The sequence below is a fragment of the Pagrus pagrus genome, assembly GCF_965226575.1.
Source record: "Pagrus pagrus genome assembly, chromosome: 24".
In the NCBI taxonomy this organism is placed as follows: Eukaryota; Metazoa; Chordata; class Actinopteri; order Spariformes; family Sparidae; genus Pagrus; species Pagrus pagrus.
The window spans coordinates 2,637,944-2,664,850 of record NC_140206.1 but is presented as its reverse complement, the minus strand read 5'-3'; the positions used below and the strand labels follow the sequence as shown (position 1 = coordinate 2,664,850).

At 43.0% G+C, this 26,907-nt stretch overlaps 2 protein-coding genes across 3 annotated transcripts; both read right to left on the bottom strand.

Annotated features, from left to right (window-relative positions):
- Positions 1 to 6,258: 6,258 nt before the first annotated feature.
- On the bottom strand, positions 6,259 to 8,850 carry LOC311253510 (uncharacterized protein). 2 transcript variants are annotated; one of them, XM_084347530.1, is made up of 4 exons: positions 8,042 to 8,850; positions 7,581 to 7,650; positions 6,820 to 7,432; positions 6,259 to 6,506 (listed from the first exon to the last, which is right to left on the bottom strand). In XM_084347530.1, the coding sequence occupies exons 3-4, from the start codon at positions 7,364 to 7,366 to the stop codon at positions 6,313 to 6,315; spliced, it is 741 nt and encodes a 246-aa protein (XP_084203656.1). In that variant the 5' UTR covers positions 7,367 to 7,432; positions 7,581 to 7,650; positions 8,042 to 8,850; the 3' UTR covers positions 6,259 to 6,312. The 2 variants fall into 2 exon arrangements, with proteins under 2 accessions (XP_084203656.1, XP_084203657.1); XM_084347531.1 differs by having other exon boundaries at positions 6,336 to 6,506; positions 6,830 to 7,432.
- Positions 8,851 to 8,925: 75 nt separating this feature from the next.
- On the bottom strand, positions 8,926 to 26,705 carry LOC311252957 (uncharacterized protein; the record flags this gene model as incomplete). The annotated part of the gene is given in 25 exon segments (XM_084346621.1): positions 8,926 to 9,474; positions 9,610 to 9,693; positions 9,884 to 10,153; positions 11,022 to 11,324; positions 11,935 to 12,183; positions 12,289 to 12,543; positions 12,663 to 12,926; positions 13,173 to 13,598; positions 15,193 to 15,606; positions 15,712 to 16,155; positions 16,566 to 16,991; positions 17,335 to 17,748; positions 18,102 to 18,527; positions 19,137 to 19,565; positions 20,433 to 20,906; positions 21,005 to 21,439; positions 21,788 to 22,183; positions 22,275 to 22,718; positions 22,967 to 24,605; positions 24,724 to 24,833; positions 24,835 to 24,871; positions 24,874 to 24,915; positions 24,918 to 25,008; positions 25,010 to 25,109; positions 26,641 to 26,705. Coding segments are annotated over 25 exon segments (8,301 nt in total). The 3' UTR covers positions 8,926 to 9,410.
- Positions 26,706 to 26,907: the final 202 nt, after the last annotated feature.

Below are 26,907 nucleotides of genomic sequence, written 5' to 3'. Positions count from 1 at the left end.
TAAGGGGGTCATTGAAATAAACCATATCACCACGCCCACCAGGAATAACGTAGGCAAAAGCTTAGCACAACTTTTCATCATCAAGGTTTGAGGATGCTACTGAGGGAATGTGAAGTCTGTGGTGTAAAATCTGTAGGAGGAGTTAGTTAATGTACGAGGCTCAGAAATGGGTTCCTACAGAATGGGAACAGCCGTAAGGGGTCATCGCACTGCCACGCCCACCAAGTATATCAAAAGCGAAAGCTTTTGACAAGGTGTCATCATCAAGGTCTGAAGATGACATGTGTGAAGTCTATGGCGTTCAATCTGTAGGACAAGTTACATAAAGTATGAGGCGAAAACATGACAAAAAATGAATGGGAAAAGCCATAAGGGGGGCGTTGGGGGTGCTACTGAGCTGTCGGGCTGTGCATGAAGGCAGCTGTGGTATTGAATTAGTGAACTCATGTGTAACGAGCTACAGGCCAAATCTGGTGACCCATGACTCATGCAGTCAGTGTAGTTACATGATCCCACACTGATTTTGAGTCGATTGGTCACATGACCTTGAAGCTATTGAGCTAACATGCTAATATTTACACACAAAAATTAATAAAAAATAATAAAAATGTATAAAAAATATTTAGAGATGTTAAATGTAAAAACAAGAGGCGTATCTCATGCAGCCAGTGTAGTTACATGATCCCAACATGATTTTGAGTAGATTGGTCACATGACCTGGAAGCTATTAAGCTAACATGCTAATAGGCCTATTTACATACAAAAATTAATGAAAATTACTAAAAAATATTTAGAGATGTTAAATGTAAAAACAAGAGGCGTATCTCATGCAGCCAGTGTAGTTACATGATCCCAACATGATTTTGAGTAGATTGGTCACATGACCTGGAAGCTATTAAGCTAACATGCTAATAGGCCTATTTACATACAAAAATTAATGAAAATTACTAAAAAATATTTAGAGATGTTAAATGTAAAAACAAGAGGCGTATCTCATGCAGCCAGTGTAGTTACATGATCCCAACATGATTTTGAGTAGATTGGTCACATGACCTGGAAGCTATTAAGCTAACATGCTAATAGGCCTATTTACATACAAAAATTAATGAAAATTACTAAAAAATATTTAGAGATGTTAAATGTAAAAACAAGAGGCGTATCTCATGCAGCCAGTGTAGTTACATGATCCCAACATGATTTTGAGTAGATTGGTCACATGACCTGGAAGCTATTAAGCTAACATGCTAATAGGCCTATTTACATACAAAAATTAATGAAAATTACTAAAAAATATTTAGAGATGTTAAATGTAAAAACAAGAGGCGTATCTCATGCAGCCAGTGTAGTTACATGATCCTAACATGATTTGAGTCGATTGATCACATGACCTGGAAGCTATTGAGCTAACATGCTAATATTTACATATAAAAATTACTAAAAAATAATAAAAATTACTAAAAAATATTTTGAGATGTAAAATGTAAAAACAAGAGGCGTATCTCATGCAGCCAGTGTAGTTACATGATCCTAACATGATTTGAGTCGATTGGTCACATGACCTGGGAGCTATTGAGCTGACATGCTAATATTTACATATAAAAATTAATAAAAAGTAAAAGTGCAAGCAGTGATGAACGGGCCCTCGTCCCCTCACGTACGTTGGGCTGTGGCGCCGTCGGAGGCCTGTGCGCACAGATGTGTGCTTGCCCGTTGCCTGTGGAAATGTCCTACCTCAATGGGATTTGTGTCACACAAAACACAACAGTGACATCTTAAGTGACTTCCTGTGTCCAGTGGGTGGCGCTATAGATATGACGCAGTATTGATGCAGAGACGTATTCAGAGTGAGCCCCTTTACATGTATGAGCATTTTGATGCAGATGGGAAATTGTATGTTGAAGTTATCAGGACTTCCTGCTTGATGGCAAAGGATTGAATTTGAAGGAAAATGGCGGACTTCCTGTTGGACTGAGGGCATGTGTCCAAGAGGGTTTTTTGTGCATCTGGTCATAATACATACGCGTACTGACTTTCATTAATATGTGTGCATGTAGGAGGTGGGGCTTCAAGTTTGAAATATTCCACGGGGCGCTATTGAGCCATTTGTTCACTTATCACAGTATTAATGCAAAGACCTATTCAGGGACAAACTCTCTACAATTGTGACCAATTTGGTGAAGATGGGAAATTGTATGTTGAAGTTATAAGGACTTCCTGCGCGATGGCAAAGGATCACAATTGACCGCACCGCCACGCCCACCAAGCACAACACAAGCTGTTGAAGGTCTGAGGACGCTACTGAGTGGAGGTGAGGTCTGTGGTGTTAAATCTGTAGGCCATGTTAAACAATGTACAAGGCTTAGAAATGGGTTCCTACAGAATAGGAAAAGCCATAAGGGGTGTTGCAAAGTTGAACACACTGCCACGCCCACCAGGTATAACGTAGGCGAAAGCTTTTCACAAGGTGTCATCATCAAGTTCTGAAGATGATATTTAGTGAGTGTGAAGTCTGTGGCGTTAAATCTGTAGGCTGAGTTAGTTAAAGTACGAGGCACAGACATGGGGTCCGTACAGAATGGGAAAAGCCATAAGGGCGCCGTTAGGGAGCGCTACTGAGCTTTCGTGCTGCGCATGAGGGCAGTTGTGGTATCGAAATAACGTACTCATGGGTAAGAAGCTACATGCCCAATTTGGTGAGGCTGCAAATATCCTAAAGTCCCGAAAACAGCGTCGGAAAAATGAAAATCGCTGCACGCCATTCAAGATGGCCGACTTCCTGTTGCACCAAAAATTCCGACAAAAGTAATTCCGGGCTAAGTCCTTGAGACCCATAAGTCCTGTAAATTTCATGACGATCCGAGAAAGTTTTTGGTCACATGACCCGACGTTAGGTGGCGCTATGGAGTCCCCTGGCCACACCCACCGCCAGTCATGTTGAACTATCAAATTTTTCACCACATGTGACGTTTGTTCCAAGTTTGGTGAGTTTTGGGGCATGTTCAGGCCGCCAAATATGCGATCTTGGGGAAGGACAAAAAGTAATAATAAACAATCCTTACAGATGCAATAGGTCCTCGCACGAGATTCGTGCTCGGGCCCTCATAACGAAATAAAAATGCTGCCAAGCGAGCTCATCTCACAGCTGCGGTAGTTTCTCCATCCTCAGAGGAAGACGGTTCTCCACATCTCTGATTCTTTACCGTCCTCGCTGTGTGTTTCTGTGGGAGGCCGTGAACAGGATTTTCTGTTTTATCTGCGTCTTCTCCTGGATGATGATAATCCCTCACTCTTCCGCCCTCGCCATCTGAAAATGGAGGACCGTTGCGTTTTCCGCTGAGCACGCAGAAGCTTTGAGCGCCGGAGAACAAGAACGTTAACATGCTTTAAAATCCATGTCTGTGTGAAGGTGCAGGAGAGAGATAGTTTTATTTCTTTAAAGCAGGCTGATGGGGAGAAAATGTGTTTTCTGGGGATCCATTTTTTAAGACTCATCAAAACAGTTTTCAGTTTTCTCTTCTGTAAATCAGCTGGAGATTTAAGGTCCAGTGTTTTGATGAAGGTCGTGTTCGGTCCTTCTCCTGCAGACAGAATCTGTTGTTGCGTAACCTCAGTTTGCTGTTTAATGTCGGTAAAGGCAGCTTGTGTTGAGTCAACAGAGGCTTTAAGGTTTAAATCAGTCTGATGACAGTGAAGCTGCCCTTACATCAGCTGTTTTCCGCTCTTGCTCTGTGGTTTTGACGCCTCATCCAAGTTCTAGTCTCAGATTTTCCAAACCCCCCTGTCAGATCTGGGCTTGGTTTTACTAAGATCATGTCTTAGGCTTGATAAGATCTAGTTTCTGCTTTGATTCTGTTAAAATACAAAATGTTGTGTGTGAATGTTGAGAGAATATCTTTCATTCAGCTCTGAATACTTCATTGTGTCTATTCTTCTGTGCAGAATGGATCAACAGCACTTTGGAAATTAACTCTTCTTATTAAAATGCAAATTTCACCTATATGTGCTGCTGCACACACACACACACACACACACACACACACTGTGGAGTGTGTTGGGGGTTTGCAGCGCTGCGAGTCGGTTCAGTCGGAGGCTAATCCGGCTGTGTTTCTTCCTGCCCGCTGAGTGTCGGGGTGATCGGTGAGTCACTGCTGACGTCACGGTCGAGGCTTCGCTTTGAAACGTGGCTCATTATCATTTTAATTACAGGCTGGAGGAGTCAGTCAGGGAGGAGGGGAGAAACTAGAGCCGTCAACAAGTCATTTCAAGTCGAATGAGGCTCAGAGCTGAAATAATTCACTTATTTTCAGGCTGTTTTAAGTGTGTTAATGCAAAAATCAAGTCTTGAGTCCTTTAAGGAGGGTCCCAACGTGACATAATGTTTAATATTTACTTCAAAACTGTCTGAAATGTTTCACATCGCCTAAATATAATATATATGGGAGCCCTAAATAGATAACCACAAAATTTTACAATATTTTGAAATTTTGCCAATTTCTGTGAAATACACATTTTTAGATTTTTTCTCATTTCTCAGGAGACGTTTAAAGCAAAACTTCAGAGGGCATTCATGTTAATTCTCACAGTCGGATAATTCAGCACATGAATGCACAGATGAAGTCGGGAAAAACACAAAAAGACAGGAAGTTTAAAGACACGGGGATGAAACCTACAAAATAAAACGGTAAGAACCTCAACTAAAACCCTGAACCATCAGAGAAATTGGCACCACGATAGTGCAGGAAGAAGACAGAGGAGGAGGAAAGTAAAAGATGTTGAACAACTTGAAACTAACTGGACATGTTGTGTCATGAAAGCTGAACTCTGCTGTGATTCGCTCCTTCAGAGACGAACAGCTGCTGCAGCTCGACCTCCTCTGACACGACAGAATCTGCTCGGATGTGTTGTTTCTGTGTAGGTGGCAGCGAGGCTCCGACTGTCGACGCCAATTATTTCATCTGTGGCTCACACGGGGAGCCACAGATGGGATTTCACAGATGCTGAGACGAATCGGATTGTGACAGACGGGATGAATCACATTTTCAGAAAAATTATAATTTTTTTTTTGTAGTGAAATTTGCAGGTCAGTGTAAAACCAGTGAAAGCAGCCGGCAGACACTGGCAGAGTGTTTTCACGCTGCCTTCATCCGATTTTACGGCATTTTTCAAACCAGAATGCGACAACAAAAAGACACAAAGTGTTTAAATATAAATAAAATAATAAAGAAAGGAGATCTAAAGAGAAGCAGGAGAGAAGATGTTTAAAGGAGAATGGGTGGGATTCTTTCAAACAGCTTGGACGTGTCAGGTTTACAGCTTTAATGACGGCTGTTTGTTGGAGCGTGTCATTAACATGTTAAATTACAAAGCTCACCTCTGTAATCCAGAGGGCGGGACTCTCCCAAAGGATGCTGGGAGTTGACGGGAACAAACTGGGAAACTCATCTGTCTGTCAGCTGTCTCAGGTTATCTTCAGGCGAGTTGGTAACAAAATGGACGTCATTTTAGGGGAGAAATAAAGTGACACAGGACGAATCCACTCGGTTCTGATTCGTCAGGCTCTCTATTGGCGCTGAATCCGCCAATGGATGAGGAAAAATACTGTAATGGACTGATAAACAAGGCGCCGTGATAGCTTTTAAACATTACATAGACATAAAAAAGTATTTAAATGCAGCATGTTTAAATATTTATAACAGTGTTGCCTCGGGTCAAATCCAAAACTTTTTCCATTTCCTGTTCTGAGTCTTTTAATTGCAAAGACAGTAAAATGAAAGTGGTAGTTTCATCACTTGGCCCGTGCAGGCTGTACTTATGGAGGGAAATTATCTCCCACCGCCCATCAAATGTGGCTGAAAACTGGCAGCGCTGTTCAAGGATTCAACGACTTCACCACTCTGCAGGGTTACAGTCTCATGTTTCCAGTCTTGTGACACCTCGTGGCCAATCTGAGAAAATAACACTTCTGAGGACGACGAGGGAAGTTTGATTTATGGAAGGTTAAGAAATACATTTTATAAAATGTATTAAATGTCAGTTTAATGAGATAAAAAGTCATAATTATGACTTCCTTTCAGTTTATTTGTATCATTAACATGAAATACTCATTACATTAAACAATGCATCATCAGTGATTGGATCCCTGAAGTCAAGTAATTAAAAACACATTTGGATTTAGTGTTAAGAAAAAGAAAAAAAAAATTAAAAAAAGACAATTTTCAGTTTGTTTTCAAAATATTTTATTAACTAGAAGTGCAGGAATACAGTGTTAACCGTTTTCACTCCTCTCCACTGCTGCTGACGCAGTACAGCATGTTAACTATTTTGTTTATGCAGTTTCCTAGCAGCCATCTTGTCAGTCAGCGTGGCTGCAGACAGGTTTACATGCCAGCTCCCTGCACAGAAAACAACCAAAGCCAAATCAAAGAGCATTTCTTTAAAAGCTGGTTTCATAGAGTACGTGGCAGGTAGAGCTTCAGAGGAGGTACGGTGCTCAGTGGGACGACCGCCTGGAAGACACAATGAGACAAAACAAAGAAAATCAGGTAAATAAAGTGTCACACAGGCGAGTCGATGAGAGAACGAGCTTTAACAACACAATCAGAAACACAAGAAGCTGACCCTTCATTAAAGGTGTTGGACATCTTTGTTTACATGTTTGATTTGTGGCAGGAAGTTCAGGTAACAACAACAACAAACAACAACTGTCCTCAGATTCTGTTGCTCAGTCCTGACGGCTGCAGAGACGACTGATCTGTGATTACTGCTCAGAGCAAGACTGACAAAAGCTTTTCAGGGCCTTTCATTAACCTTGTGTCTCACCTGTATTTACCTGTCTACCAGTGACCACGCCCATGACCACGGCCGTGACCACGCCCATGACCACGGCCATGCTTGTGCTTGCGACCGTGCTTTTTGCGTCGGCCACCGTGCCCGTCATCTTCGCTGCTCCCGCTATCACTACCGCCCCCACTGCCACTGCCATGACGACGACGAGGGCTGTGGTCACGTCTCTGTTCACGGTCATCACAGCGATTGGGGCTGTCTCCGTCCCTATGGTGGTCGTCATCGCGGTCATCTCTGCGTCTCCTATGGTGGTCATTAGCATCGTCATCGCCATGTCTCCTATGGCGGTCGTCAGCACCGTCATCGCCATGTCTCCTATGGCGGTCGTCAGCACCGTCATCGCCATGTCTCCTATGGCGGTTGTCAGCACTTTCATCGCTATGGCTACTATAGTGGTCGTCAGCACCATCATCGCCATGTCTCCTCTGGGGATCATCTTGATAGTGATCTTGTCCCCTGGTGTCTCCTCCATGGCGACTGTCTCCTCCATGGTGTTCATCTCCAGGCCCATGGCCCCCGTCATGACCTCCCTGAGATTTCGGGTCTTCACAGGGATCAGGGCCCAGGTTGTAGCCGTGGGCAGGCTGTCCTGTTGGAGCACCATAAAAAGATTTATTACAAGAATAAAGCTACAACTTGGAAAAATGACCGTTTCATCAAGACGATACTCCGAGTTAAGGTATTTTGTTCAATACATTTTAACACAACAGAGAATAAACATGAGAAGAGTTTCATACCTGAACCGCTGCCAAACATTTTCTGGCGTTGGCGTGTGTCGCGAGGGCAGATGACTCCTTAATGACAGCTCTGAATAAAAGAAAGCAGAGCCGCCTGTTAACATTTCAGTTAAACCAGTTTGACTTGAAATTTGCAGGCACGGCAGATGACACTACATTAAAAAAAAACATTTTTAGTTCAACCCTATAAGTTTTCAATAATACACAATCTTTCATAAGTCTGCTTGTTTTAGTGTCGAGTTGCTTTTCTCAGAAAAATCTAAACTTTCTTCTGGATTCTGATGCTGAATGACAAAAAAGCAACATTTGGATTACTGTTGTCGAGCTGATCACATCTGTGCAGCTGTTTTCTCAACAAAAAGACAAAAGATGCCACTCACTCTCCAGGATTCATGCAAATTAATTTACCTTTTCTAATTCAACTACATCTCAAACTTATACTTTACACACTGTGTACTTACCAAGAGCCGGGTAGCAGTCGACGCGAGCAGCTTCTGAGTGGATCGACGATGAATGATTACTAATAACATCTATTTGTATTCTTGTCCCGTCACATCAGGGAATGGGGCGGGTGGAACGAAGGGCGTTGTCATATGAAAGGAAACCTCTCTCTGTTTTCAAGTGTTGGAAGTAAAGCCAGCCAAACAAACACATCCTGTCACCTGCAGCATCACCTGCTCACTGGCACTTGATGAACACGTTTTACCATCGATCACAAAGTAAAAACTTGTGACTAATCATCATTTTGAAAAAGAATATTTGACATTTTAGTTTTCTGTCGTTGATATTACAAGTTCCCTACCCTGCCTGTAGCTCTCAGGATCAAACCCATCTGTTCCTAAGGAAGGAAATAATGAGTTAATCTTGCTTTATCACATGCAAAAGACATTTTACATGTGTGTTACATATGGAGGATTCACAAACTGCATTTCATTTGTGATGAAATTCAAAGATTGAGATGATTTATGTGTGAAATGTGAGCCATCATCAAAAAATTTGTTTCTACCTCATAAGCGGTTTTAGTTGGTCCTTGGTCACGATAACTCCGCCCCAGCCCCTGATGTCAGCGGCTCTTTGTTCTGGTGCTGCTGTGAAACCAGTTTTCCTGGGCAAGAACTGGCTCCAGAGTAGGCGCTGGCATTTTTTCAACACTATAAACATAATTGTAATGAATGTAAATCATACAAATGTATCGTAAAATAAATAATAATATATAAATGTGTAGTAAGAGGAAGTGAGCCGTTTCTTATTAAAAGCTCAGAAAATTCAACTCAACTACAAATTAAAGTTATGTTTACATTTTAAGAAACACTTTCTTGAAATAATTTGCTTTTATCACGCTTCAAACATTCTCTCATGAATTTATTGCATCATTACTCCAACTAATGCATCCCAGCATACAAACAGACAGTTATCACAAAATACAAAAGATAACGAGCAAAAACAGTTTAACTTTGATACAGTACAGTGTATGAAAACACCTTGAACACACACACAAACACACACAGTGCATCTCAAGAACAAAAAAAAAGGGTTATGGTTGGCAATTTATTATCCAACACTACCGTCGGCTCTTGGCCTCCGTACAAACGGTCTTCTCAATCATTAAATCAAAAAGAAAGAACTTGTAAAGTGGTCTTCATCTGAGAATCGTCTCGTCTAACCCGATGTGACCACGGTACCACAACCACGGTATTAGAACTATTAGAACATTATCAACAAGGCAGCCGTTTTCCTTCGACATCAACATTTGTCGTAAATGTCGTGTTGCTGCGTTTCCAGGTTGTAAGACAGATAAACGTTTTACAACAGCTAGAGTCCAATTAATCATCAGATTTCAAACCGCTTGTCTTTCTTAAAAGGAGCTCTGTCCTCGATGTTGTTCCTGAAGAGTCTAGAAGACCAAAGCAGAGAGAAACATCACTCACTCAGCCACAATAACATGTGACAGGATTAACTTAACTCATCTGACATGATGAAGTACAGATGTCTTAATAAATGAACGGTACAGTGATGAATGTGTGCTCACCGCACAGTGTCCATGGAGGGGTTGATGGAGACCAGTTCCAGTAACATGTCAGTTGAAGCATCAGTGATCTTATTGTGACTCAGACTGTAACACAAACACAGGAAGTGACACAGAGGATATTTATGATGGTGAAATATATCAGCCTGCTGCTGGTGGAGACAGTACAGCTACTGTCCAACACACAGCAGCAGGGACAGACACAGGTCAAGGACATAACTAGAATTATATACATGTTGTCACATGAACACGTGTGTGTTGACAGACTGATACTCACTCCAGGACTTGTACTTTGTGCAGATGTGTGAGGAGTGTGAGCAGCAGCTGGTCAGTGAGCTCACAGTGACTCAGGTCCAGTTCTGTCAGCCCTTCAGAGACGTCCAGCAGCCGAGCCAAAGCTCCACAGGCCCTCTGATCCAGTGTGGTGTGACTGAGGTCCAGCTCTCTACCCAGGGCTCCACACAGGGACACTGCCCGTCTCACTGTGTCTCTGTCACTGTTCACAGGAACCAGGGACAGCAGCTGGAGGACGACCGTCTTACTGGCTCTGAACAGGAGAGTCAGAGCAAAGAGCTGATTGTTAAGGCTGATTTATGGTTGAATGTAGATTCTACGCAGAGCCTACGGTGTAACCTACGCATGTGGCCTTCGCTGATGTGACTGTACTTTCCCCAGTAAACACACCAACCCATTCGACCCCTGCCTAACCCAGCTGTGACTCTGGTCTAGCAAGAAAAGCAGCAGCCAGCCGGTAAGGAAGGACTGCAACACTTGAAGAGGTCGGTGTGTTTACTGGGGAAATTACCGGTCACAATCACCTGTATTGGCATCGCGACTAAGCACTGGAGGAGAAGCTAGAAAATGCGATGCTACCAAGAGGACAAATCACAGTCAGGGTACGACGTGGGCTTCACCATAGGGCATGCCAGGGTTCCCATTCTCTTCCAGAGATCATTTTCCAGGACATTTTCAGTGACACGACAGACAGGGAGCGCGCCCATACAATAATATGTTCCTTAATTAATTCATAACCCTAATGCATTTTTCTCGTGTGAACAGTGTGTTATCGATGGCTGCCTGATCATCAATAACCAAGTGTTGCTGGAAGTTTTGCTTTCATCAAGAGCAATAGTAAATATACAAAAGAAGAAATAAGTCCCTTCAAATGAAAAATTCACTGGTTTCTTGTAAGAAAACAAAAACACATTTTTATAATAAAATACAGTAAACTACTAATACCATTGTATTGTGTAGTTTTGGGGAGTTTAAATAATGTTCCAGGACAACAAAAGATTTTCCAGGACGAGTGGGAACCTTGCATGCATCTACCTATGTAACAGGTACGCGAAGATTGAATGCAGAAGCATTAATCAAGTTTTAAAATGCATAAACATGAATTTTGTTGTCTTTCCCACCTTAGATTGACTCTGTGCAGGACAGGAAGCAGCAGGTCCAGCCCGCTGTCCTCCACCTCACAGTCCTGCAGGTTGAGCTGAGTGTCCTGGCTGCTGTGTCTCAGGATGGTGGAGACGGCCCTGCAGTCCTCATCAGTCAGACAGAGAGTCTCACTCTGAGCCTCCTGCTGCAGCTCCACAAAGGAGGAGCAGGACAGATCCAGCCTGTGCTGCAGAGTCCTGAGCAGGCTGACTGCTGCCCCCTGCTGGGCGTCAGAGGCAGCACAGCAGTGGATGAACTTCAGCAGCAGATTTCTGTCAACACTGAGAGGAAATAGATAGAAAAATAACACATTACACAAAAAAGTGAAACACATCAGCTTCCACCATAGTTTCCTGCTTAAGATTTGTACTGTACATAAACATGAAGTGGGTTTAGATCATCTTTTGTTCTCTGCTGTGTTTTGTTGGGGTGCCATGAGGGGATTGTACTTTGTCTGCAACAGTATTTGGGTTTGTGGTGCATGTCAAGTGGCATCCACACAAATGCATTGTGTGGATGCTTCAAATGTATTTGAATTTATTTGTATTTGTATCAGAGGCTTTAGTTTGAGAAACCGATGCCTCACAGGTCCTCAAGAGGCAGCTTCATTAAAAATGGGAGCCACAAAATCCCAGTCTGAATGTCAGTGAAGGGGCAAGTCCTCGAGTCCGGCCTTCTACGCAGAAGCAACTCCAGGATGCAGGCCTTCTAGGCAGAATAGCAAAGAAAAAGCCACATCCAAGAATGTCCAATAAAAAGCAAAAAAAGGACCAAGGACCAGGAAAAAATCCTTATTCCTTACCTTGTTAATGTCTTGAAAATATTTTCTATTCATAAACCTAAAATAAAGGATAAACTAATGTGGTAATAGGTATAAAGCAAATTGATCACCTTTCAAATACAATCCTGTCCAGAAAGGGAAGCAGACGTGGGATGTTCTCCTGTGAGAAGCGGTTCTTCCTCAGGTTCACAGTGAAGGTCTGATCTGACGGCTGCTGCAGCAGATAGTGAAGAACCTCCCAGTTCAGAGAGAACGAGCTCAGGTCTCCACCAACCTTACTCAACAAGGAGCAGGTCAAGTCCTTGTCCTGGATGTCATGGAGGAGGAAGAGGAGCTCCTGGGAAATCTTCTCACTCAGTCTGCAGATAGAAATGTATGAGTTTATCTTAGAGAAGTAAATGATTCATACATTTTGTATTTTCATTCATCAGATTGTGTTTCTGAAGCTCAGCAGAGACTTTTACTTGATTGTTAGAGGACCATCATGAAGCAGCAGTGGAATGAGACTCTGAGCAGGGACACAGAACTCAGTCAGGTCCAACCGGCTGACTGTCCAGTATCTCAGCAGGGACGCCAAACTACTGACGACCTTCAACAGAAGTCTCTCTGATGGTCGGCCTGTCTGAGGGGCGAGAGAAAGCTCCTCAACAGCCAACAGACAGGCCACTCTCTTTCTTCTCACCCACTGAGACAGAAACAAGGCCGTACCATTGGAGAGCCTGAAGGTCAGAGAGGGAGAGAAGAAGCAGCTGTGACATCATGACGTCCACCACTAACTGCACATTCAAACTGGACCAGATGGTGTTACAGGAACAACATTAAATATAGAAACACAAACCTCAGACTGTGCAGTTGTGTTGTGTGTCTGAAGAGGAGGGAGGCTCCTCTGACAGACATCCTCCTGGCTGTGAGGACGAGATCCACATCAGAACCACAGAGTCTGAGAACTCTTCCCACAGACCTGCAGGTTTTCCAGCCCAACTCTCCTGTTAGCTGCAGGGTGAAGCCCAGGAGCTGCAGCAGAGAGGCCAACTGCTCGGCCTCCTCTCTGGATCTCACAGAGATTAATGTGCACACACGCTGGAAGAACTCTGGATCACCACTGAAACAACATCATGGAAGAGGAGTGAAAACAGAAACACATGCTGCATCACAAACCACCTGATGGACCATGTTGTTCATGGAGAGTGACATTTAGAAAACACAGTCAGCTGTGATAATATCACATGATATCAAAAATAAAGCTGCCAGATAATTACTAAACTAAGAAATCTTTATCTTGAGTGAGTCTAAACAGTGATGAGCTGCATTTGCTACCAAACATCTTCTAAATATTAGTCTGACTCACCTGAGCTGTGAGATGTACGGCAGACACTGGAGGAAACTCCTCACTTCACTCGCATCATCTGAGCCGACTGTGAGCCTCACTGGCCTCTTTTCTGATTGGAGTTTCAGTGCATCTGGGAGGACGGAGGACCGTTTCTCTGTCAGGTCTACGGACCACATTTCAGGAGCTAGCCGGAAAACTGGCCGTAAAGACGGGAGGATGCTCAGGCCGGTTCTAGTCTCGTAGTCCTTCATGTAGCAGCACATATCGAGCAGGAAGTTGGACTGAGCTCCGTCATCATACTCGTCATCAAAAGGGAATGTTTTGTAGCTGCACGCTGATGATAACAGCTCCAGTATCTTCTCTCCGGTCTGCTGTTCTCTCTCGGCTGCCGCACAGAACAGTTTCCCAAAGAACTTGTGTGGATCTGCAAACCACTTACAGGCACTGCAATGAGAATACAACATGTTGTCATGACCGGTGCAGTGCCTGTTCAAAATGTGCCACAACTTTCTCACCAACTGCTCGTTCAAACTACTTCACAATCCACACTGAACGCAGAGTTTTCAAAAGTTTAAAGCTCTGGTCTACGATCTGAGAAAGGTTTGAAAAAAGCATCCCCCCACACACACACCCCCCTCCCCTCTGTGCTCCTTAACCCCTCCCCTCCGAGCTTGTATCGCTCTCCCCACGGAGCCCCGCGACACACCCCCTCCGGCTGCAAGCTTTTTTTTTTTTTTTTCTCATCAACGAACTTTATACGTCCCGCAACAAGCACCAAGAGCAACAAACCGGCAGAAACCAAATACAGCCCAGCTTTGAATGTGGAGTAACGATGTCGGATTCACAGATAAAGTTATTACAATGCACGTTGAAACTCACGTAAATCTTGTAAGTCATTACAATGTCCACAGCTAAGCTCCACAGCCAAGCTAGCGTAACGTCATTAGCATGCTACAGCTACGTTACCTTACAGCTACGTAATCAGCTACAACAGCTAAGTTAGCCACTTCTAAAAGTTACTGAGGGCCAAGAGACTAACAGATGCTGCCGCCAGCTTTCATCACAACGATCGCTTCCACATTGTGGCTGAAAAACAAACCTGTGTGTGTCCCAGCTGCTGTTCGGTGCTACTCAGACTTGTTGTTAGCTTACAATGCTAGCATAGAGGCTAACGTCTCCGTCGAACAAGTAAACAATTGTTGACAACACTGCAGAGACAGACACCGTCTAATAACAGAAACAAACTAACGGCAGCTTTCACAGTCATAAGCAGCATCGGCATGAAAGTTATCTGTGTCACAACATCCACAATAAAGACGAAGGTTACCTGCTCAACAGAAACGCCGCTGTATCAGCACCGGGTCCATCTCTTCACGGACCTTTCGCCACCGTTCAAACGATGACCCGATGTTTACTCGGTTTGAGCCCTCTTTGTTTCACATCTCCGGTTTGTGTGTTTACAGTGACACTTTCTTTCTTTGACTCTTTGTCGGTGGGCGAGCAGAGGCAGCTGAACTGCTCAGGGCAAAACAAACCTCTTGTCCGCTTGTAGTTTCAAATGCGGAAGTGGGTCGGGACCAGACGTGAGCAGGAGCAGGAGAGTGAGCGAGGATTGGATCGGAAAATTGATCCAATAGGAGCCATCCGGGCCGGATGGCTCCTATTGGTCAATTTCTTTTCAGTTTTACAGACACTAGAGAGAATGGATTTTTTTGGTTCCTTTTACTCTCCACATTGTGTAGGTGGTACTATTGGGTCATAACCACCATCTAAATGATGTTAATAATAATAACAAATCTTTCAAATCGTAGACCATAGCTTTAACAACGAATCTGAAACCAGGCGGTTTGTTTCGTTTAAATAATTAAATTAAAATCATGTGTGTGGAATAAAACAGAAAGCCATCTTTGAAGCTAAACACGGTGATAACGTTTATGTGGATGAATCAATTGAACAGATTACCTCGAGCGTAAACTAACAGGGAATTGCTGTAGTCGCAACAGGAAAACTCCACAAACGTGGAGTGCAGTTTATTTACCTGAGCTGTGAGATATGAGGCAGACACTGTAGGAAACTCCTCACTTCATGTGAGCAGCCGGTCAGCTCCACTTGTTTCTTCTCTGATGTGAGTTTCAGCACTTCCAGGAGGATGGAGCTCTTTCTCTCTGAGAGGTTTATGGACCAGACTGCAGGAGCTGACTGGAAAACTGACTGTACTGATGGAAGGAGTCTCGGGTCCATTTTAGTTTCCTTCATGTAGGTGTACAGATCCAGCAGGAATTCACATCGAGCTTCACTGTGTGCCAACGTGTGACGAGAAGGGAATGTCTCATATGTGCACACTGATGATAACAGCTCCAGTATCTTCTCTCCTGTCTGCTGCTCTCTCTCTGCTGCTGCACAGAACAGATTCACAAAGACCTCGACCTTACGTCCAAACCAGTCAGGGAAACTGTAACGACAATTGAACATTTTAAGAAAACAGCCATGTATTAGTGACAGGGAGTTTATCTGCTAAAAGCCAATAAACACCCAATTCATGATTTGTTTGACTTACCTGAGCCGGGAGATATGAGGCAGATGCTGAAGGAATCTCCTCACTACTCGCTCTTCATCTGACCAGCCGGTCAGCTCCACTTGTTTCTTCTCTGGTTGGAGTTTCAGCACTTCCAGGAGGATGGAGCTCTTTCTCTCTGAGAGGTTTATGGACCAGACTGCAGGAGCTGACTGGAAAACTGACTGTAATGATGGAAGGACACTCAGGCCAGTTTTAGTCTTATAGTCCTTCAGGTGGGAGTACAGATCCAGCAGTTGATCAGTTTGATTTTCCTCCTTATCCACCTCCTGCTGCCCCTTTACATGAAAAGGGAAACGTCGATGTCTGCACACCGATGATAACAGCTCCAGTATCTTCTCTCCTGTCTGCTGTTCCCTCTCTGCTGCTGCTGCACAGAACAGATCCCTTAAGAAATCTGCCAAACCTTCGAAACTGGGACAGAAACTGAAACGAGAATTTAACATTTTGTCACGATATGACGTCAACAGCAGAAACAGGGTCATACATTACTGATGTGAACTTTATCTGCTAAAGTTCTACAAATACTTGCTATAGATCAGAAGACGGTAAAATGGATCAATATGTAATTCAAGTAAAAATCCTTTTAACAGGGCTACACATGGCTTTCAGACCTTTACTTCACAAAATTCCTCACAACATTACCAGTTCAAGAGACAAAGGTGTGTCCTCACTTCTGTATTAAAAGGTTAAATGTTTAACTGGAGCCAACAGGGTGGCTGAAGGGAAGACTCCCCCTCCCCCAAAATGTGTTCCTCAACCTGAGATACTAGACCACGTTTTAACATCCGCCATTCTGAAAAACTCTTCCGACTCTGAATCTGCAATTGACTCACCTGAGCTGTGAGATGTACGGCAGACACTGGAGGAAACTCCTCACTTCACTCGCATCATCTGAGCCGACTGTGAGCCTCACTGGCTTCTTTTCTGAGTGGAGTTTCAGTGCATCTGGGAGGACGGAGGACCGTTTCTCTGTCAGGTCTACGGACCACATTTCAGGAGCTAAGGAGAAAACTGGCCGTAAAGACGGGAGGACGCTCAGGCCGGTTCTAGTCTCGAAGTCCTTCATGTGGCAGCACATATCGAGCAGGAAGTTGGACTGAGCTCCGTCATCATACTCGTCAACAAAAGGGAATGTTTTGTAGCTGCACGCTGATGATAACAGCTCCAGTATCTTCTCTCCGGTCTGCTGTTCTCTCTCTGCTGCCGCACAGAACAGTTTCCCAAAGAACTTGTGTGGATCTGCAAACCACTTACAGGCACTGCAATGAAAACACAACATGTTGTCATGACCGGTGCAGTGCCTGTTCAAAATGTGCCACAACTTTCTCAACAACTGCTCGTTCAAACTACTTCACAATCCACACTGAACGCAGAGTTTTCAAAAGTTTAACAACGAATCTGAAACCAGGCGGCTTGTTTCGTTTAAATAATTAAATTAAAATCATGTGTGGAATAAAACAGAAAGCCATCTTTAAAGCTAAACACAGTGATAACGTTTATGTGGATGAATCAATTGAACAGATTACCTCGAGCGTAAACTAACAGGGAATTGCTGTAGTCGCAACAGGAAAACTAGACAAACGTGGAGTGCAGTTTATTTACCTGAGCTGTGAGATATGAGGCAGACACTGTAGGAAACTCCTCACTTCATGTGAGCAGCCTGTCAGCTCCACTTGTTTCTTCTCTGATGTGAGTTTCAGCACTTCCAGGAGGATGGAGCTCTTTCTCTCTGAGAGGTTTATGGACCAGACTGCAGGAGCTGACTGGAAAACTGACTGTAATGATGGAAGGACACTCAGGCCTGTTTCAGTCTCATAGTCCTTCAGGTGGGAGTACAGATCCAGCAGGAAACCACACTGAGATTCATCATCCATGACATTTGAAAGGAACGTTGTGCACACTGATGATAACAGCTCCAGTATCTGCTCTCCTGTCTGCTGATCTCCCTCTGCTGCTGCACACAACAGGTTCCCAAAGAACTGGACTTCACCTCTATATACTAAACAGTCAGAGAAACTGGAACAAGAATCGAACATTTTGTTATGGCGTGATGTCAACAGCAGAATAGTGTCAAGTAGATCAACTCTGGGTAATTAAGGAATAAATACATTTGGGTGCTTGGAATAAAACAGCATGTCATCTATAAAACACACTGACACACAGTTTATGTGGACTGATCAATTGTATACAATACTTTGAATACAGACATTACTAGCTGGTAACTAAAGATTGCATCTCTATGTCTGATGTTTTTCTGTAAATGACAATTAATTAACGTTTATAAAACACAGGTGGGTATAGGCCAGATTTTTCCCCCCTCATCTGAAGTAAGTTACATCATATTTTTAAATACATATTATTAGTCTTACCGGAGCTTTGAGATATGAGGCAGACACTGGAGGAAACTCCTCACTTCACTCTCTTCATGTGAGCAGCCTGTCAGCTTCACTTGTTTCTTCTCTGATGTGAGTTTCAGCACTTCCAGGAGGATGGAGCTCTTTCTCTCTGAGAGGTTTATGGACCAGACTGCAGGAGCTGACTGGAAAACTGACTGTAATGATGGAAGGACACTCAGGCCTGTTTCAGTCTCATAGTCCTTCAGGTGGGAGCACAGATCCAGCAGGAAGTTAGACTGAGCTCTGTCATCATATTCGTCAACAAAGGGGAATCCTGTGTAGGCGCACGCTGATGATGACAGCTCCAGTATCTTCTCTCCGGTCCGCTGTTGTTTCTCGGCTGCCGCGCAGAACATTTCCCCAAAGAACTGAGGTGGATCTTTAAACCACTTACAGGCACTGGAATGAAAATACAACATTTTGTCATGACCGGTGCAGCGCCTGTTCGAAACCAGCTACCGCCTCAGCCTGGCGACTCATGTTCACTCGCAGCTGGTTCAGAAGTCGTGTTTAGTTACTGCTGATTGAAGTTACAATTTTAACAAGGTTACATGTGGATACTATGGAAGAGGATTAGTGCCACTATAAAAAATAGTAGTTTTTACTTTTTTCTCAGAGTTCTGACAAACAGAAAAACTTCTGAATTTCAGTTTAAAGTCTGAATTGTAAAAAAAAACAGTGGTCCTAATCCGCTTCTGTAGATTTCAGTGACTTTAACTTAAATTACATTTTTACATATGAGAGAAACCAGGAGCATCATCACTTCTGTATTAAAATACTGTTTTCCTGTAACCAACAGGACGGCTGAAAGGAAGACTTTACTCCAAACCTGAGATACTGGACCACAAATCTCATCTTAATCATCCAGTGTCCATGCACCATGCTCAGCTCATTTACTGGCTGAAGGGGAAACTTTATCAGCCTCAACCAGAAAACTCACAGTAGGTTGCTGTAGATGTAGGAACACAACCCCACAAATGCACATCATGTAGAGTACAATTCATTTACCTGAGCTGTGAGATATGAGGCAGACACTGCAGGAAACTCCCCTCGACACCCTTTTCAGTTGAGTGGGCTACCAGCTTCACTTGTTTCTTCTCCGACTGGAGCTTCAGCACTTCCAGGAGGATGGAGCTCTGGTTCCTTGAGAGGTGTATGGACCAGACTGCAGGAGCTGACTGGAAAACTGGCTGTAATGATGGAAGGACACTCAGGCCTGTTTCAGTCTCAAAGTCCTTCAGGTGGGAGTACAGATCCAGCAGGAAACCACACTGATATGCATCATGAATGTGTCTGTCCGTTAAAGGGAATGTTTCATATGTGCACACTGATGATAACAGCTCCAGTATCTTCTCTCCTGTCTGCTGTTCTCTCTCTGCTGCTGCACAGAACAGATTCCCAAAGAACTCAAATACGTCTCGATGCATGGCAGAGCAACTGAAACGTGAAACATTTGGAAAAAATGCAGAATATTAGACAATCTACTTTTTTCTTTAAATAAATAAATAATAAATATCATGTAAAAACTGTGTGTGTGAGACACTGCAAAATCCTATAGTTGTGCTCCAAATGCCTTTTAAGTTGTGATTTTCAAAGTTTGCCCCCTGGGAGCTACATTTCAGTATTTTTGTGGTTCTTTGTATTGTAAGTCTCATCGATCTCTTATCTCTCACTGGATTGGGATGAAATTTGTCCTGAACATCCAAGAGACCTCAAGAATACTTGGCAACATGTTTCATTTAAACGTACAATATGTCATTTCCAGAACTGGCTCCCCATCAACACAAAACACAGAACATCTGCCAAGTGTTGAATAAGGAGCCGGCTAGAGTGTCGGAGACTTCGCCCCACCTGAGGAATAAACCGAAACATCAGATTCTGCTCTGATCCGGAGCCGTTAACCGACGGGAGGAGAGCTCAGAGATTATTTTTAACCTTTGGTATTAAAAGGTTGATTTATCTTCACTCCTGTTTATCAACCTGACTGCAGCAGTGATTCGGAGGTGACCTCCATCGTCGGGTGTTCATGTTCTGTAATGTTGACAGCTGACTGGAGCTGGAGGGGAAATGGACTTTACTTTGTGGAGACATTAAAGAGAGAGGGGAAAAGATGAAGCCCGATACCCATTTAGCCTGTTTTTCATTGGGTTCTGGAAATGTGCAAGTTACAGCCTGGTTAGTTGCACATCTTTAAAATCATTTGGAGCACAGCAATGGGACCAGACTTGGTGTCATTGAACTAGTAAAGGTTCTGGGTGAATTAGCATGGAATGACTCAAACATTTATAACATAGTTTGACTTACCTGAGCTGTGAGATATGAGGCAGACACTGTAGGAAACTCCTCACTTCACTCTCTTCATGTGAGCAGCCTGTCAGCACCACTTGTGTCTTCTCTGGTTGGACTTTCAGCACTTCCAGGAGGATGGAGCTCTTTCTCTCTGAGAGGTTTATGGACCAGACTGCAGGAGCTGACTGGAAAACTGACTGTAATGATGGAAGGACACTCAGGCCTGTTTTAGTATCATAGTCCTTCAGGTGGGAGCACAGATCCAGCAGGAACTCACACCGAATCATTTCCACCTGCTCCTCCTCCACTTCCTCCACCTCCTGCTCAAATACAGTAAGCTCATATATGTAATCAAAAGGGAATGTTTCATATGTGCACACTGATGATAACAGCTTCAGTATCTTCGCTCTTGTCTGCTGTTCTCTCTCTGCTGCTGCACAGAACAGATTCTTTAAGAAATCGTCCCAACCTTTACAACGGCGACCGAAACTGAAACGAGAATTGGGGAAACTTTATCAGCGTCAACTCGAAAACTAACAGTGGGTTGCTGTAGATATAGGAACACGACTCCAGTACAATTCATTTACCTGAGCTGTGAGATATGAGGCAGAAACTTCAGGAAACTCCTCACTTCACTCTCTTCATGTGAGCAGCCTGTCAGCACCATGTGTTTCTTCTCTGATGTGAGTTTCAGCACTTCCAGGAGGATGGAGCTCTTTCTCTCTGAGAGGTTTATGAACCAGACTAAAGGAGCTGACTGGAAAACTGACTGTAATGATGGAAGGACACTCAGGCCTGTTTTAGTCTCATAGTCCTTCAGGTGGGAGCACAGATCCAGCAGGAAACCACACTGATCTTCCTCAGAAACGCACATGTATGTGTTTCCAAAAGGGAATGTTTCATATCTGCACACTGATGATAACAGCTCCACTATCTTCTCTCCTGTCTGTTGTTTTCTCTCTGCTGCTGCACAGAACAGAGTCCCAAAGAACTGGACTTGACCTTCAAATTTGGAAGAGAAACTGTAATGAAAATTGAACATTTTGTTATAATATGATGCAGACTGCAGAAACAGAGCAATGCATTACTGATATGTTTATCTGTTAAAAGCCAACAAATACCTGCAAAATGAAGGGCTGCTAAGATGATAAGAAACTTTTACCAAAGTGAAGTATTGTGTAGTCATTGATTCGTAAAAACTAGTACAAGAGGTTTTGACCACCCTGAGAAGGGGGTACAGAGCAATGATCACCAGAACTGAGGCCAGGTGAGCGCAACAGAACTGGGCTCAACAGCAGCCTCCCAGTGAACACAGTCAGAGAGTTAGACATATAATTAGGAATAATCCAGTGTTCATGCAATTAATTTACCTGAGCTTTGAGATATAAGGCAGACACTGTAGGAAACTCCTCACTTCACCCTCGTCGTCTGAGCAGCCTGTCAGCTTCACTTTTCTCTTCTCTGATTGGAGTTTCAGCACTTCCAGGAGGACAGAGGTTCTTCTCCTCGAGAGGTCTACTGACCAGGACGTCCAAGTTGAATTCAAAACTGTCTTTAATAGTGAAAAGACAGCCAAGCCCTTTTCAGGATCACAAGAGTACAGGTCCAGTACGAAATCACACCATTCCTCTCCCACACATGGCGGATAATTGCACACATTTCGTAGCTGGTCCAGAATCTTCTCTCCTGTCTGCCGTTCTCTCTCTGCCGCGGCAAGGAGCAGATCACCGAAGAACTTCGCTTGACCTTCGAACGTCTCAGAGACACTAGAACGAGAATTGAACATCTTTTTTTTAGGATATGATGTCAGGATATAATCTTTGTTTATTTTGATTTGTATAAATCATTTTGACTTACCGCAGTCTAAAAATATAAGGCAGACACTGTAGCAAACTCCCAACTTCACTGTATTCATCTGACCAGCCTGTCAGCTCCACTTGTTTCTTCAATGATTGGAGTTTCAGCACTTCCAGGAGGACGGAGCTCTTTCTCTCCGAGAGGTTTATGGACCATGGTTTACAGACGGAAGAATATATCTGGAAAAGTGGCCTCAGTTTTGGAATGGCACTCAAACGCCCTTCACTCTTGACATGTTGGTAAAAATCAAGAAGGACGTCATCGAAGTCGCTGTTAGCAGAAAACAACGAGAAGAGAGTATTCACAACACCGTGACAACTCTCTTCTTCAAGAAGTGATGCTCTCAGGCATAAATCCAGGAACAGCTGCTTTTCTCTTTTTTCCAAGGTCACACCTCCTGGGTTTTGGTAACGTAACTGTGGACATCTGTAGTTCATCTTGGAGCTGCATGATAACCAACAAACAGATTCAATCAATGCATGCGCTGTATCAAACTAAAACTATATCAAATTAAAATCTAAGAGCATACTAGGGACGTCACGAAACTACCAGTATAAAGTCAAACTGTTATTTTAAATTGGCCTTTATCAGGGATATTATAGATTGTCATGGGGTTAAATCTATTTGATCGCCTTATTACCTCTTGGTAAATAAAACAGTGATATTGTTATTCTACACATGTTCACACGTACCTTTGGACATTTTGAAGGCATCCAAACAGTCGTCTCATTCCTTGCTCTGGCACCAGGACGTCCTCAAGGTTCAGCCATATTTTCCTCTCCTCTGACTGAGAGACCACGTAGGCTACAGCAGAGCAGGAGTAAAGATCGAGATGCTCTCCACTCAAATCAAGATGGAAGTCCAGTTTGTCCAAAAAGTAATCGCATGCATCAGGACTCTGGGACTCATACAAGCACTGGCATAAGAACAGCATGTCCACATCAAGCCCACTGTCCTCAGTATCAGCCTCATCTTTCTTGCACAGACAAGAGAGAAATGCATTTATCATTTCCTCAAAGAACCACTTAGATGTTTTCTTGAGCTGCTCAGCTGGAATCAGACACTTCATCAAACTGGTGCTCTTCTCAGTCAACAACCGACACATGAAAGGGATCAGATGTTTCATGTGTTTCTTCTCCTCAGTGAGGCACTGCTGAAAAACATCCTTGATCTTATCTGGATTCTTCAGGAGCCACAGTGCTGCAAAAAACTCCTGCATTGTGTAGTGAAGAAATGCATATGTGGTCTTTGTCTCAGTGAGAGCGACTTTGTTAACAAGTGGTTTCAGGAAGGAAAGGACACAGCTGTCTTCACAGTGAAGTTCTGTCAAGTTCACAGTTTTTCCTTCAGTGGCATGAAAAGCAACTTCAGCCAAAGACAGTATTTCCTCACTCTTGCTCTTGATAGAGAAGGCTGGATCGTTTGTTGTTTTGTTGCTGTTCATCTGAAGACAGAAACGAACGATATTGATGTAGATTTCAGTTATACTGTTTGGCTGTGGAGAGTCTTCTGGTGTCTGAGACGAAAAGCAGGCAGCCACCATCAGTGCATACATTGGGACATGGCAGAGAGTTAACAACTCCACGTTTCTGAACACCTTTTCCTGTTCTTCACCAAGCATCTTAGCTATGTATGTGTTGACGCTCTGCTCACTAAAGCCTTTCACTTCCACTCTGAGGAAGTCCTCGGAAAAAAGGTCCTCATCATCTGGTCTGCAGGTGACGATGACCTTGGCATCAGGTAGTAGGTCCTTCTCTACAATTCTCCGCACCACTGAAGAAGAGAGGTCTGTGACTCCATCAAAAATGATTGTAACTCTGTCAGAGTTCTCCTTTATATCCTCTAAGACCTCTTCTTTGCCTTCATCTGGTTCACTGAACACATTGAAAAGAAGATCCTCCAAGCTCATGTCCTTCTTGATGTGTGATGTTTCCCTCATGTCAAAGTAAAACATGTAATCCAGCTCCTTGGAGTCTCTTTCTGCCCAGAGTTTCAACAGTTCATGACTGAGCGCTGTCTTTCCAATTCCAGGTTTACCGACCAGGAGTATGTTTTTCTCCGTTTTCAGCAGGTCACTGGGGGAAGTTTCTGATCTGTCCTCTGGGATGTATGTCCTCAGTTTTTTAGGGCGACTCGTCTTGTTTTTCTTGCTCTTGAATTTCTTTACTTTAGACGGAGAAACACTTTCTTGGGTGTCTAAAACAATTGAAGTGTACGACAGATCAGGTTTGTTTTCTCCAAACAGATTTTTGTTTGCCAGCCAAAACTCGTTTGATATGTTACGTGCTTTTGACTTCAACTTTGCCTGATATTGGTGGCACGGCCTTGAGCCTAAAATAAAAACAAGGAGAAAATGTGTCAGAAAATATGGCATGCTGTTATCAATTTAGTACATCAAGGAAAAACAATGAAAATGTGATGTTTTAATCAGAATTCTGCTTCTTAATACCTTGTTGGTAGTTTGAATCCATTTCTGCGTCTTCCTTGAAAGAATAGCAGCTGATACAGAGGAGCAGGTCAAACTTCTTGGTCTCAGAAGAAGCTGCACTATTTTCATCAGAGAAGCGATGGTCTCCCTAAAGTCCTCTGCGTTGTTTGTTAATAATCCTGAGAAATTCGTAGTAGGCTGCTTCCCCTTTGTTGTAATTGAGTCCAGTGTTTTACTGGTTTCCTCGTAGCCATCCCTCTCTGCCTGAACTCCACTCAACTCCTCGTCATTTGTGAGTCGTTGCTGATTGATACAAGTTCTCCACAATCACTGAGATACTCTTTAATTCTCTCACAAGATGGACTCCGGCTTTCTGGACGTAATCCAAGGCAGACTTCTTTAGTGATCTAGAGAACAAATACCAGGTTGAAGAAAATACACACAAACAGTTATATATAAATGAAAACACATATTTTCATGGTGTTTGTTAGTGCTGTGCGATATGGACAAAATTTTATATCTTGATATAGCTAATTTTACATCCCGATAACGATATATATCCTGATATAGTATTTTTTCTTAGAATTAAATCAATCACATATCAGCACTATTTTTGATAACCATGTGAATGAAAGGCAAATGAATGGCACTTTCTCCTTTTATTATTTTACAAAGCAGTAGCGTTGCTGCAGTTACATCGCATTCATACAATGAACTTGTTTTGAACTCAAAATTTGGATATCCAACGGTCATTCCGACGTTGAGTTGTGCTTTACGCAGCGTATTAACTCACAACCGTAGTGTACGTTAACGTTAGTGTAGCAACAATGCTAAACAAGTAGCCTACGCGTTTAAACGACAGAGGGTTATATCCTACGGTAGACATTTTTATATCGCACTACGATATATATCGTACTATCGCACAGCTCTAGTGGTTGTCATATTCATGTAAAGAAAAACAAAACATCTATAAATGAATGTCAAAATCTGTGTTTTCAAAGAATAAAGGCTGTTTAAAACAAAAAAGTATCGCCAATGTCCGTCGGTCTTTCATTTATAATGAGATGCAAGAATGTGCACGTTACCAGTGTTGGAGGTAACTTGTTACAAAGTAATCTGTAAGAGTACTCTGATCACTTTGTTGTTGTAGCGAGTAACGTAATTTAGTTTTGGCAACATAACTCCTTCATTCTTGAAATCCCAGATGTTTTTGTCCCTTTAATATGGCCCTAAAACTATGCTGTTGTTTAAAAAGGCCTATGTGCACTTTAATCATTCTTATGCAGGATTGTGTTTTTAGAAAAAAACAAACATGCACTTTGATCGCATTTGTGCTTTCACAGCTTCTGTGTTAGCACTCATAGTTTACGGCTTCATTAGTTATATAATGGCTCTAAGAGCCGTGTTGTATTGTGCCTAATGCTGTAGGCCTCTGCACAGTTCACTGTCACATTGTTAGCACGATAAAGATGTAAATGTTAGGATGTGTCTGTCATTCCTATTGTTAGGCTGCAGAGTTAACGACTGTGGGCCGTAAAGAAGGCTACAAAATGGCGGTAGAGTTAAAACATTCAAAGGTACGTGAACTGTTGGCTACGCGCCGTCTGGACAATATAAGCTACATGCCCAACAAGTCGGTAAAGGGTTTTACTGTAATGTTTGGGAACTCTAAAGTACTCCAACACGTTACTTTTCTCAGGAATAAAGCAGTAATGTAAAGCGTTACTTTAATGGCAGTAATCTTGTAACGAAAGGAGTTACTTTTAAATACAATGAAGAAAAACGTAAGTCAACTGAACAGCGCGTTTAGTTTTGGCGCTAACGAGTGGTGAAGTGACAGAGAACGTTACTTTGCTAACAGCAACACAAAGTTAGCTCACTTATCACATTAAACAAACCTTGAACACTCACTAATATACGAGTTATTTGAACACGCACTGCTTTGTCTTCGACGGAAGACCTCGTTTACCTGAACTTGACACGAACGCCGTGTGCTCCGCCATTAGCTTACCGATCCCGTTAGCGTGTGCAGAAGCCACGCCCCTTCCGGTTTCCCTCAATGGCGAAGGAGAAGACGGCTACAGCGTGTACCGACTTCCTGTTTTCAAAATAAAAATGTGGGCTATTTAAAGCAGAGATACTGTGTTTAAAGCTATTGAGAAGCTATTGAGCTAAAATGCTAATATTTACATGTAGCCTAAAAAT

What these genes read in the sequence shown, in the direction of transcription:
- LOC311253510 (XM_084347530.1), bottom strand. Translation starts at nt 7,366, where the DNA reads ATGACGGGGGCCATGGGCCTGGAGATGAACACCATGGAGGAGACAGTC. An exon ending in TGGTAGACAGGTAAATACAG is followed by an intron (nt 6,507 to 6,819) that starts GTGAGACACAAG and finishes TGTGTCTTCCAG; the next exon opens with GCGGTCGTCCCACTGAGCAC.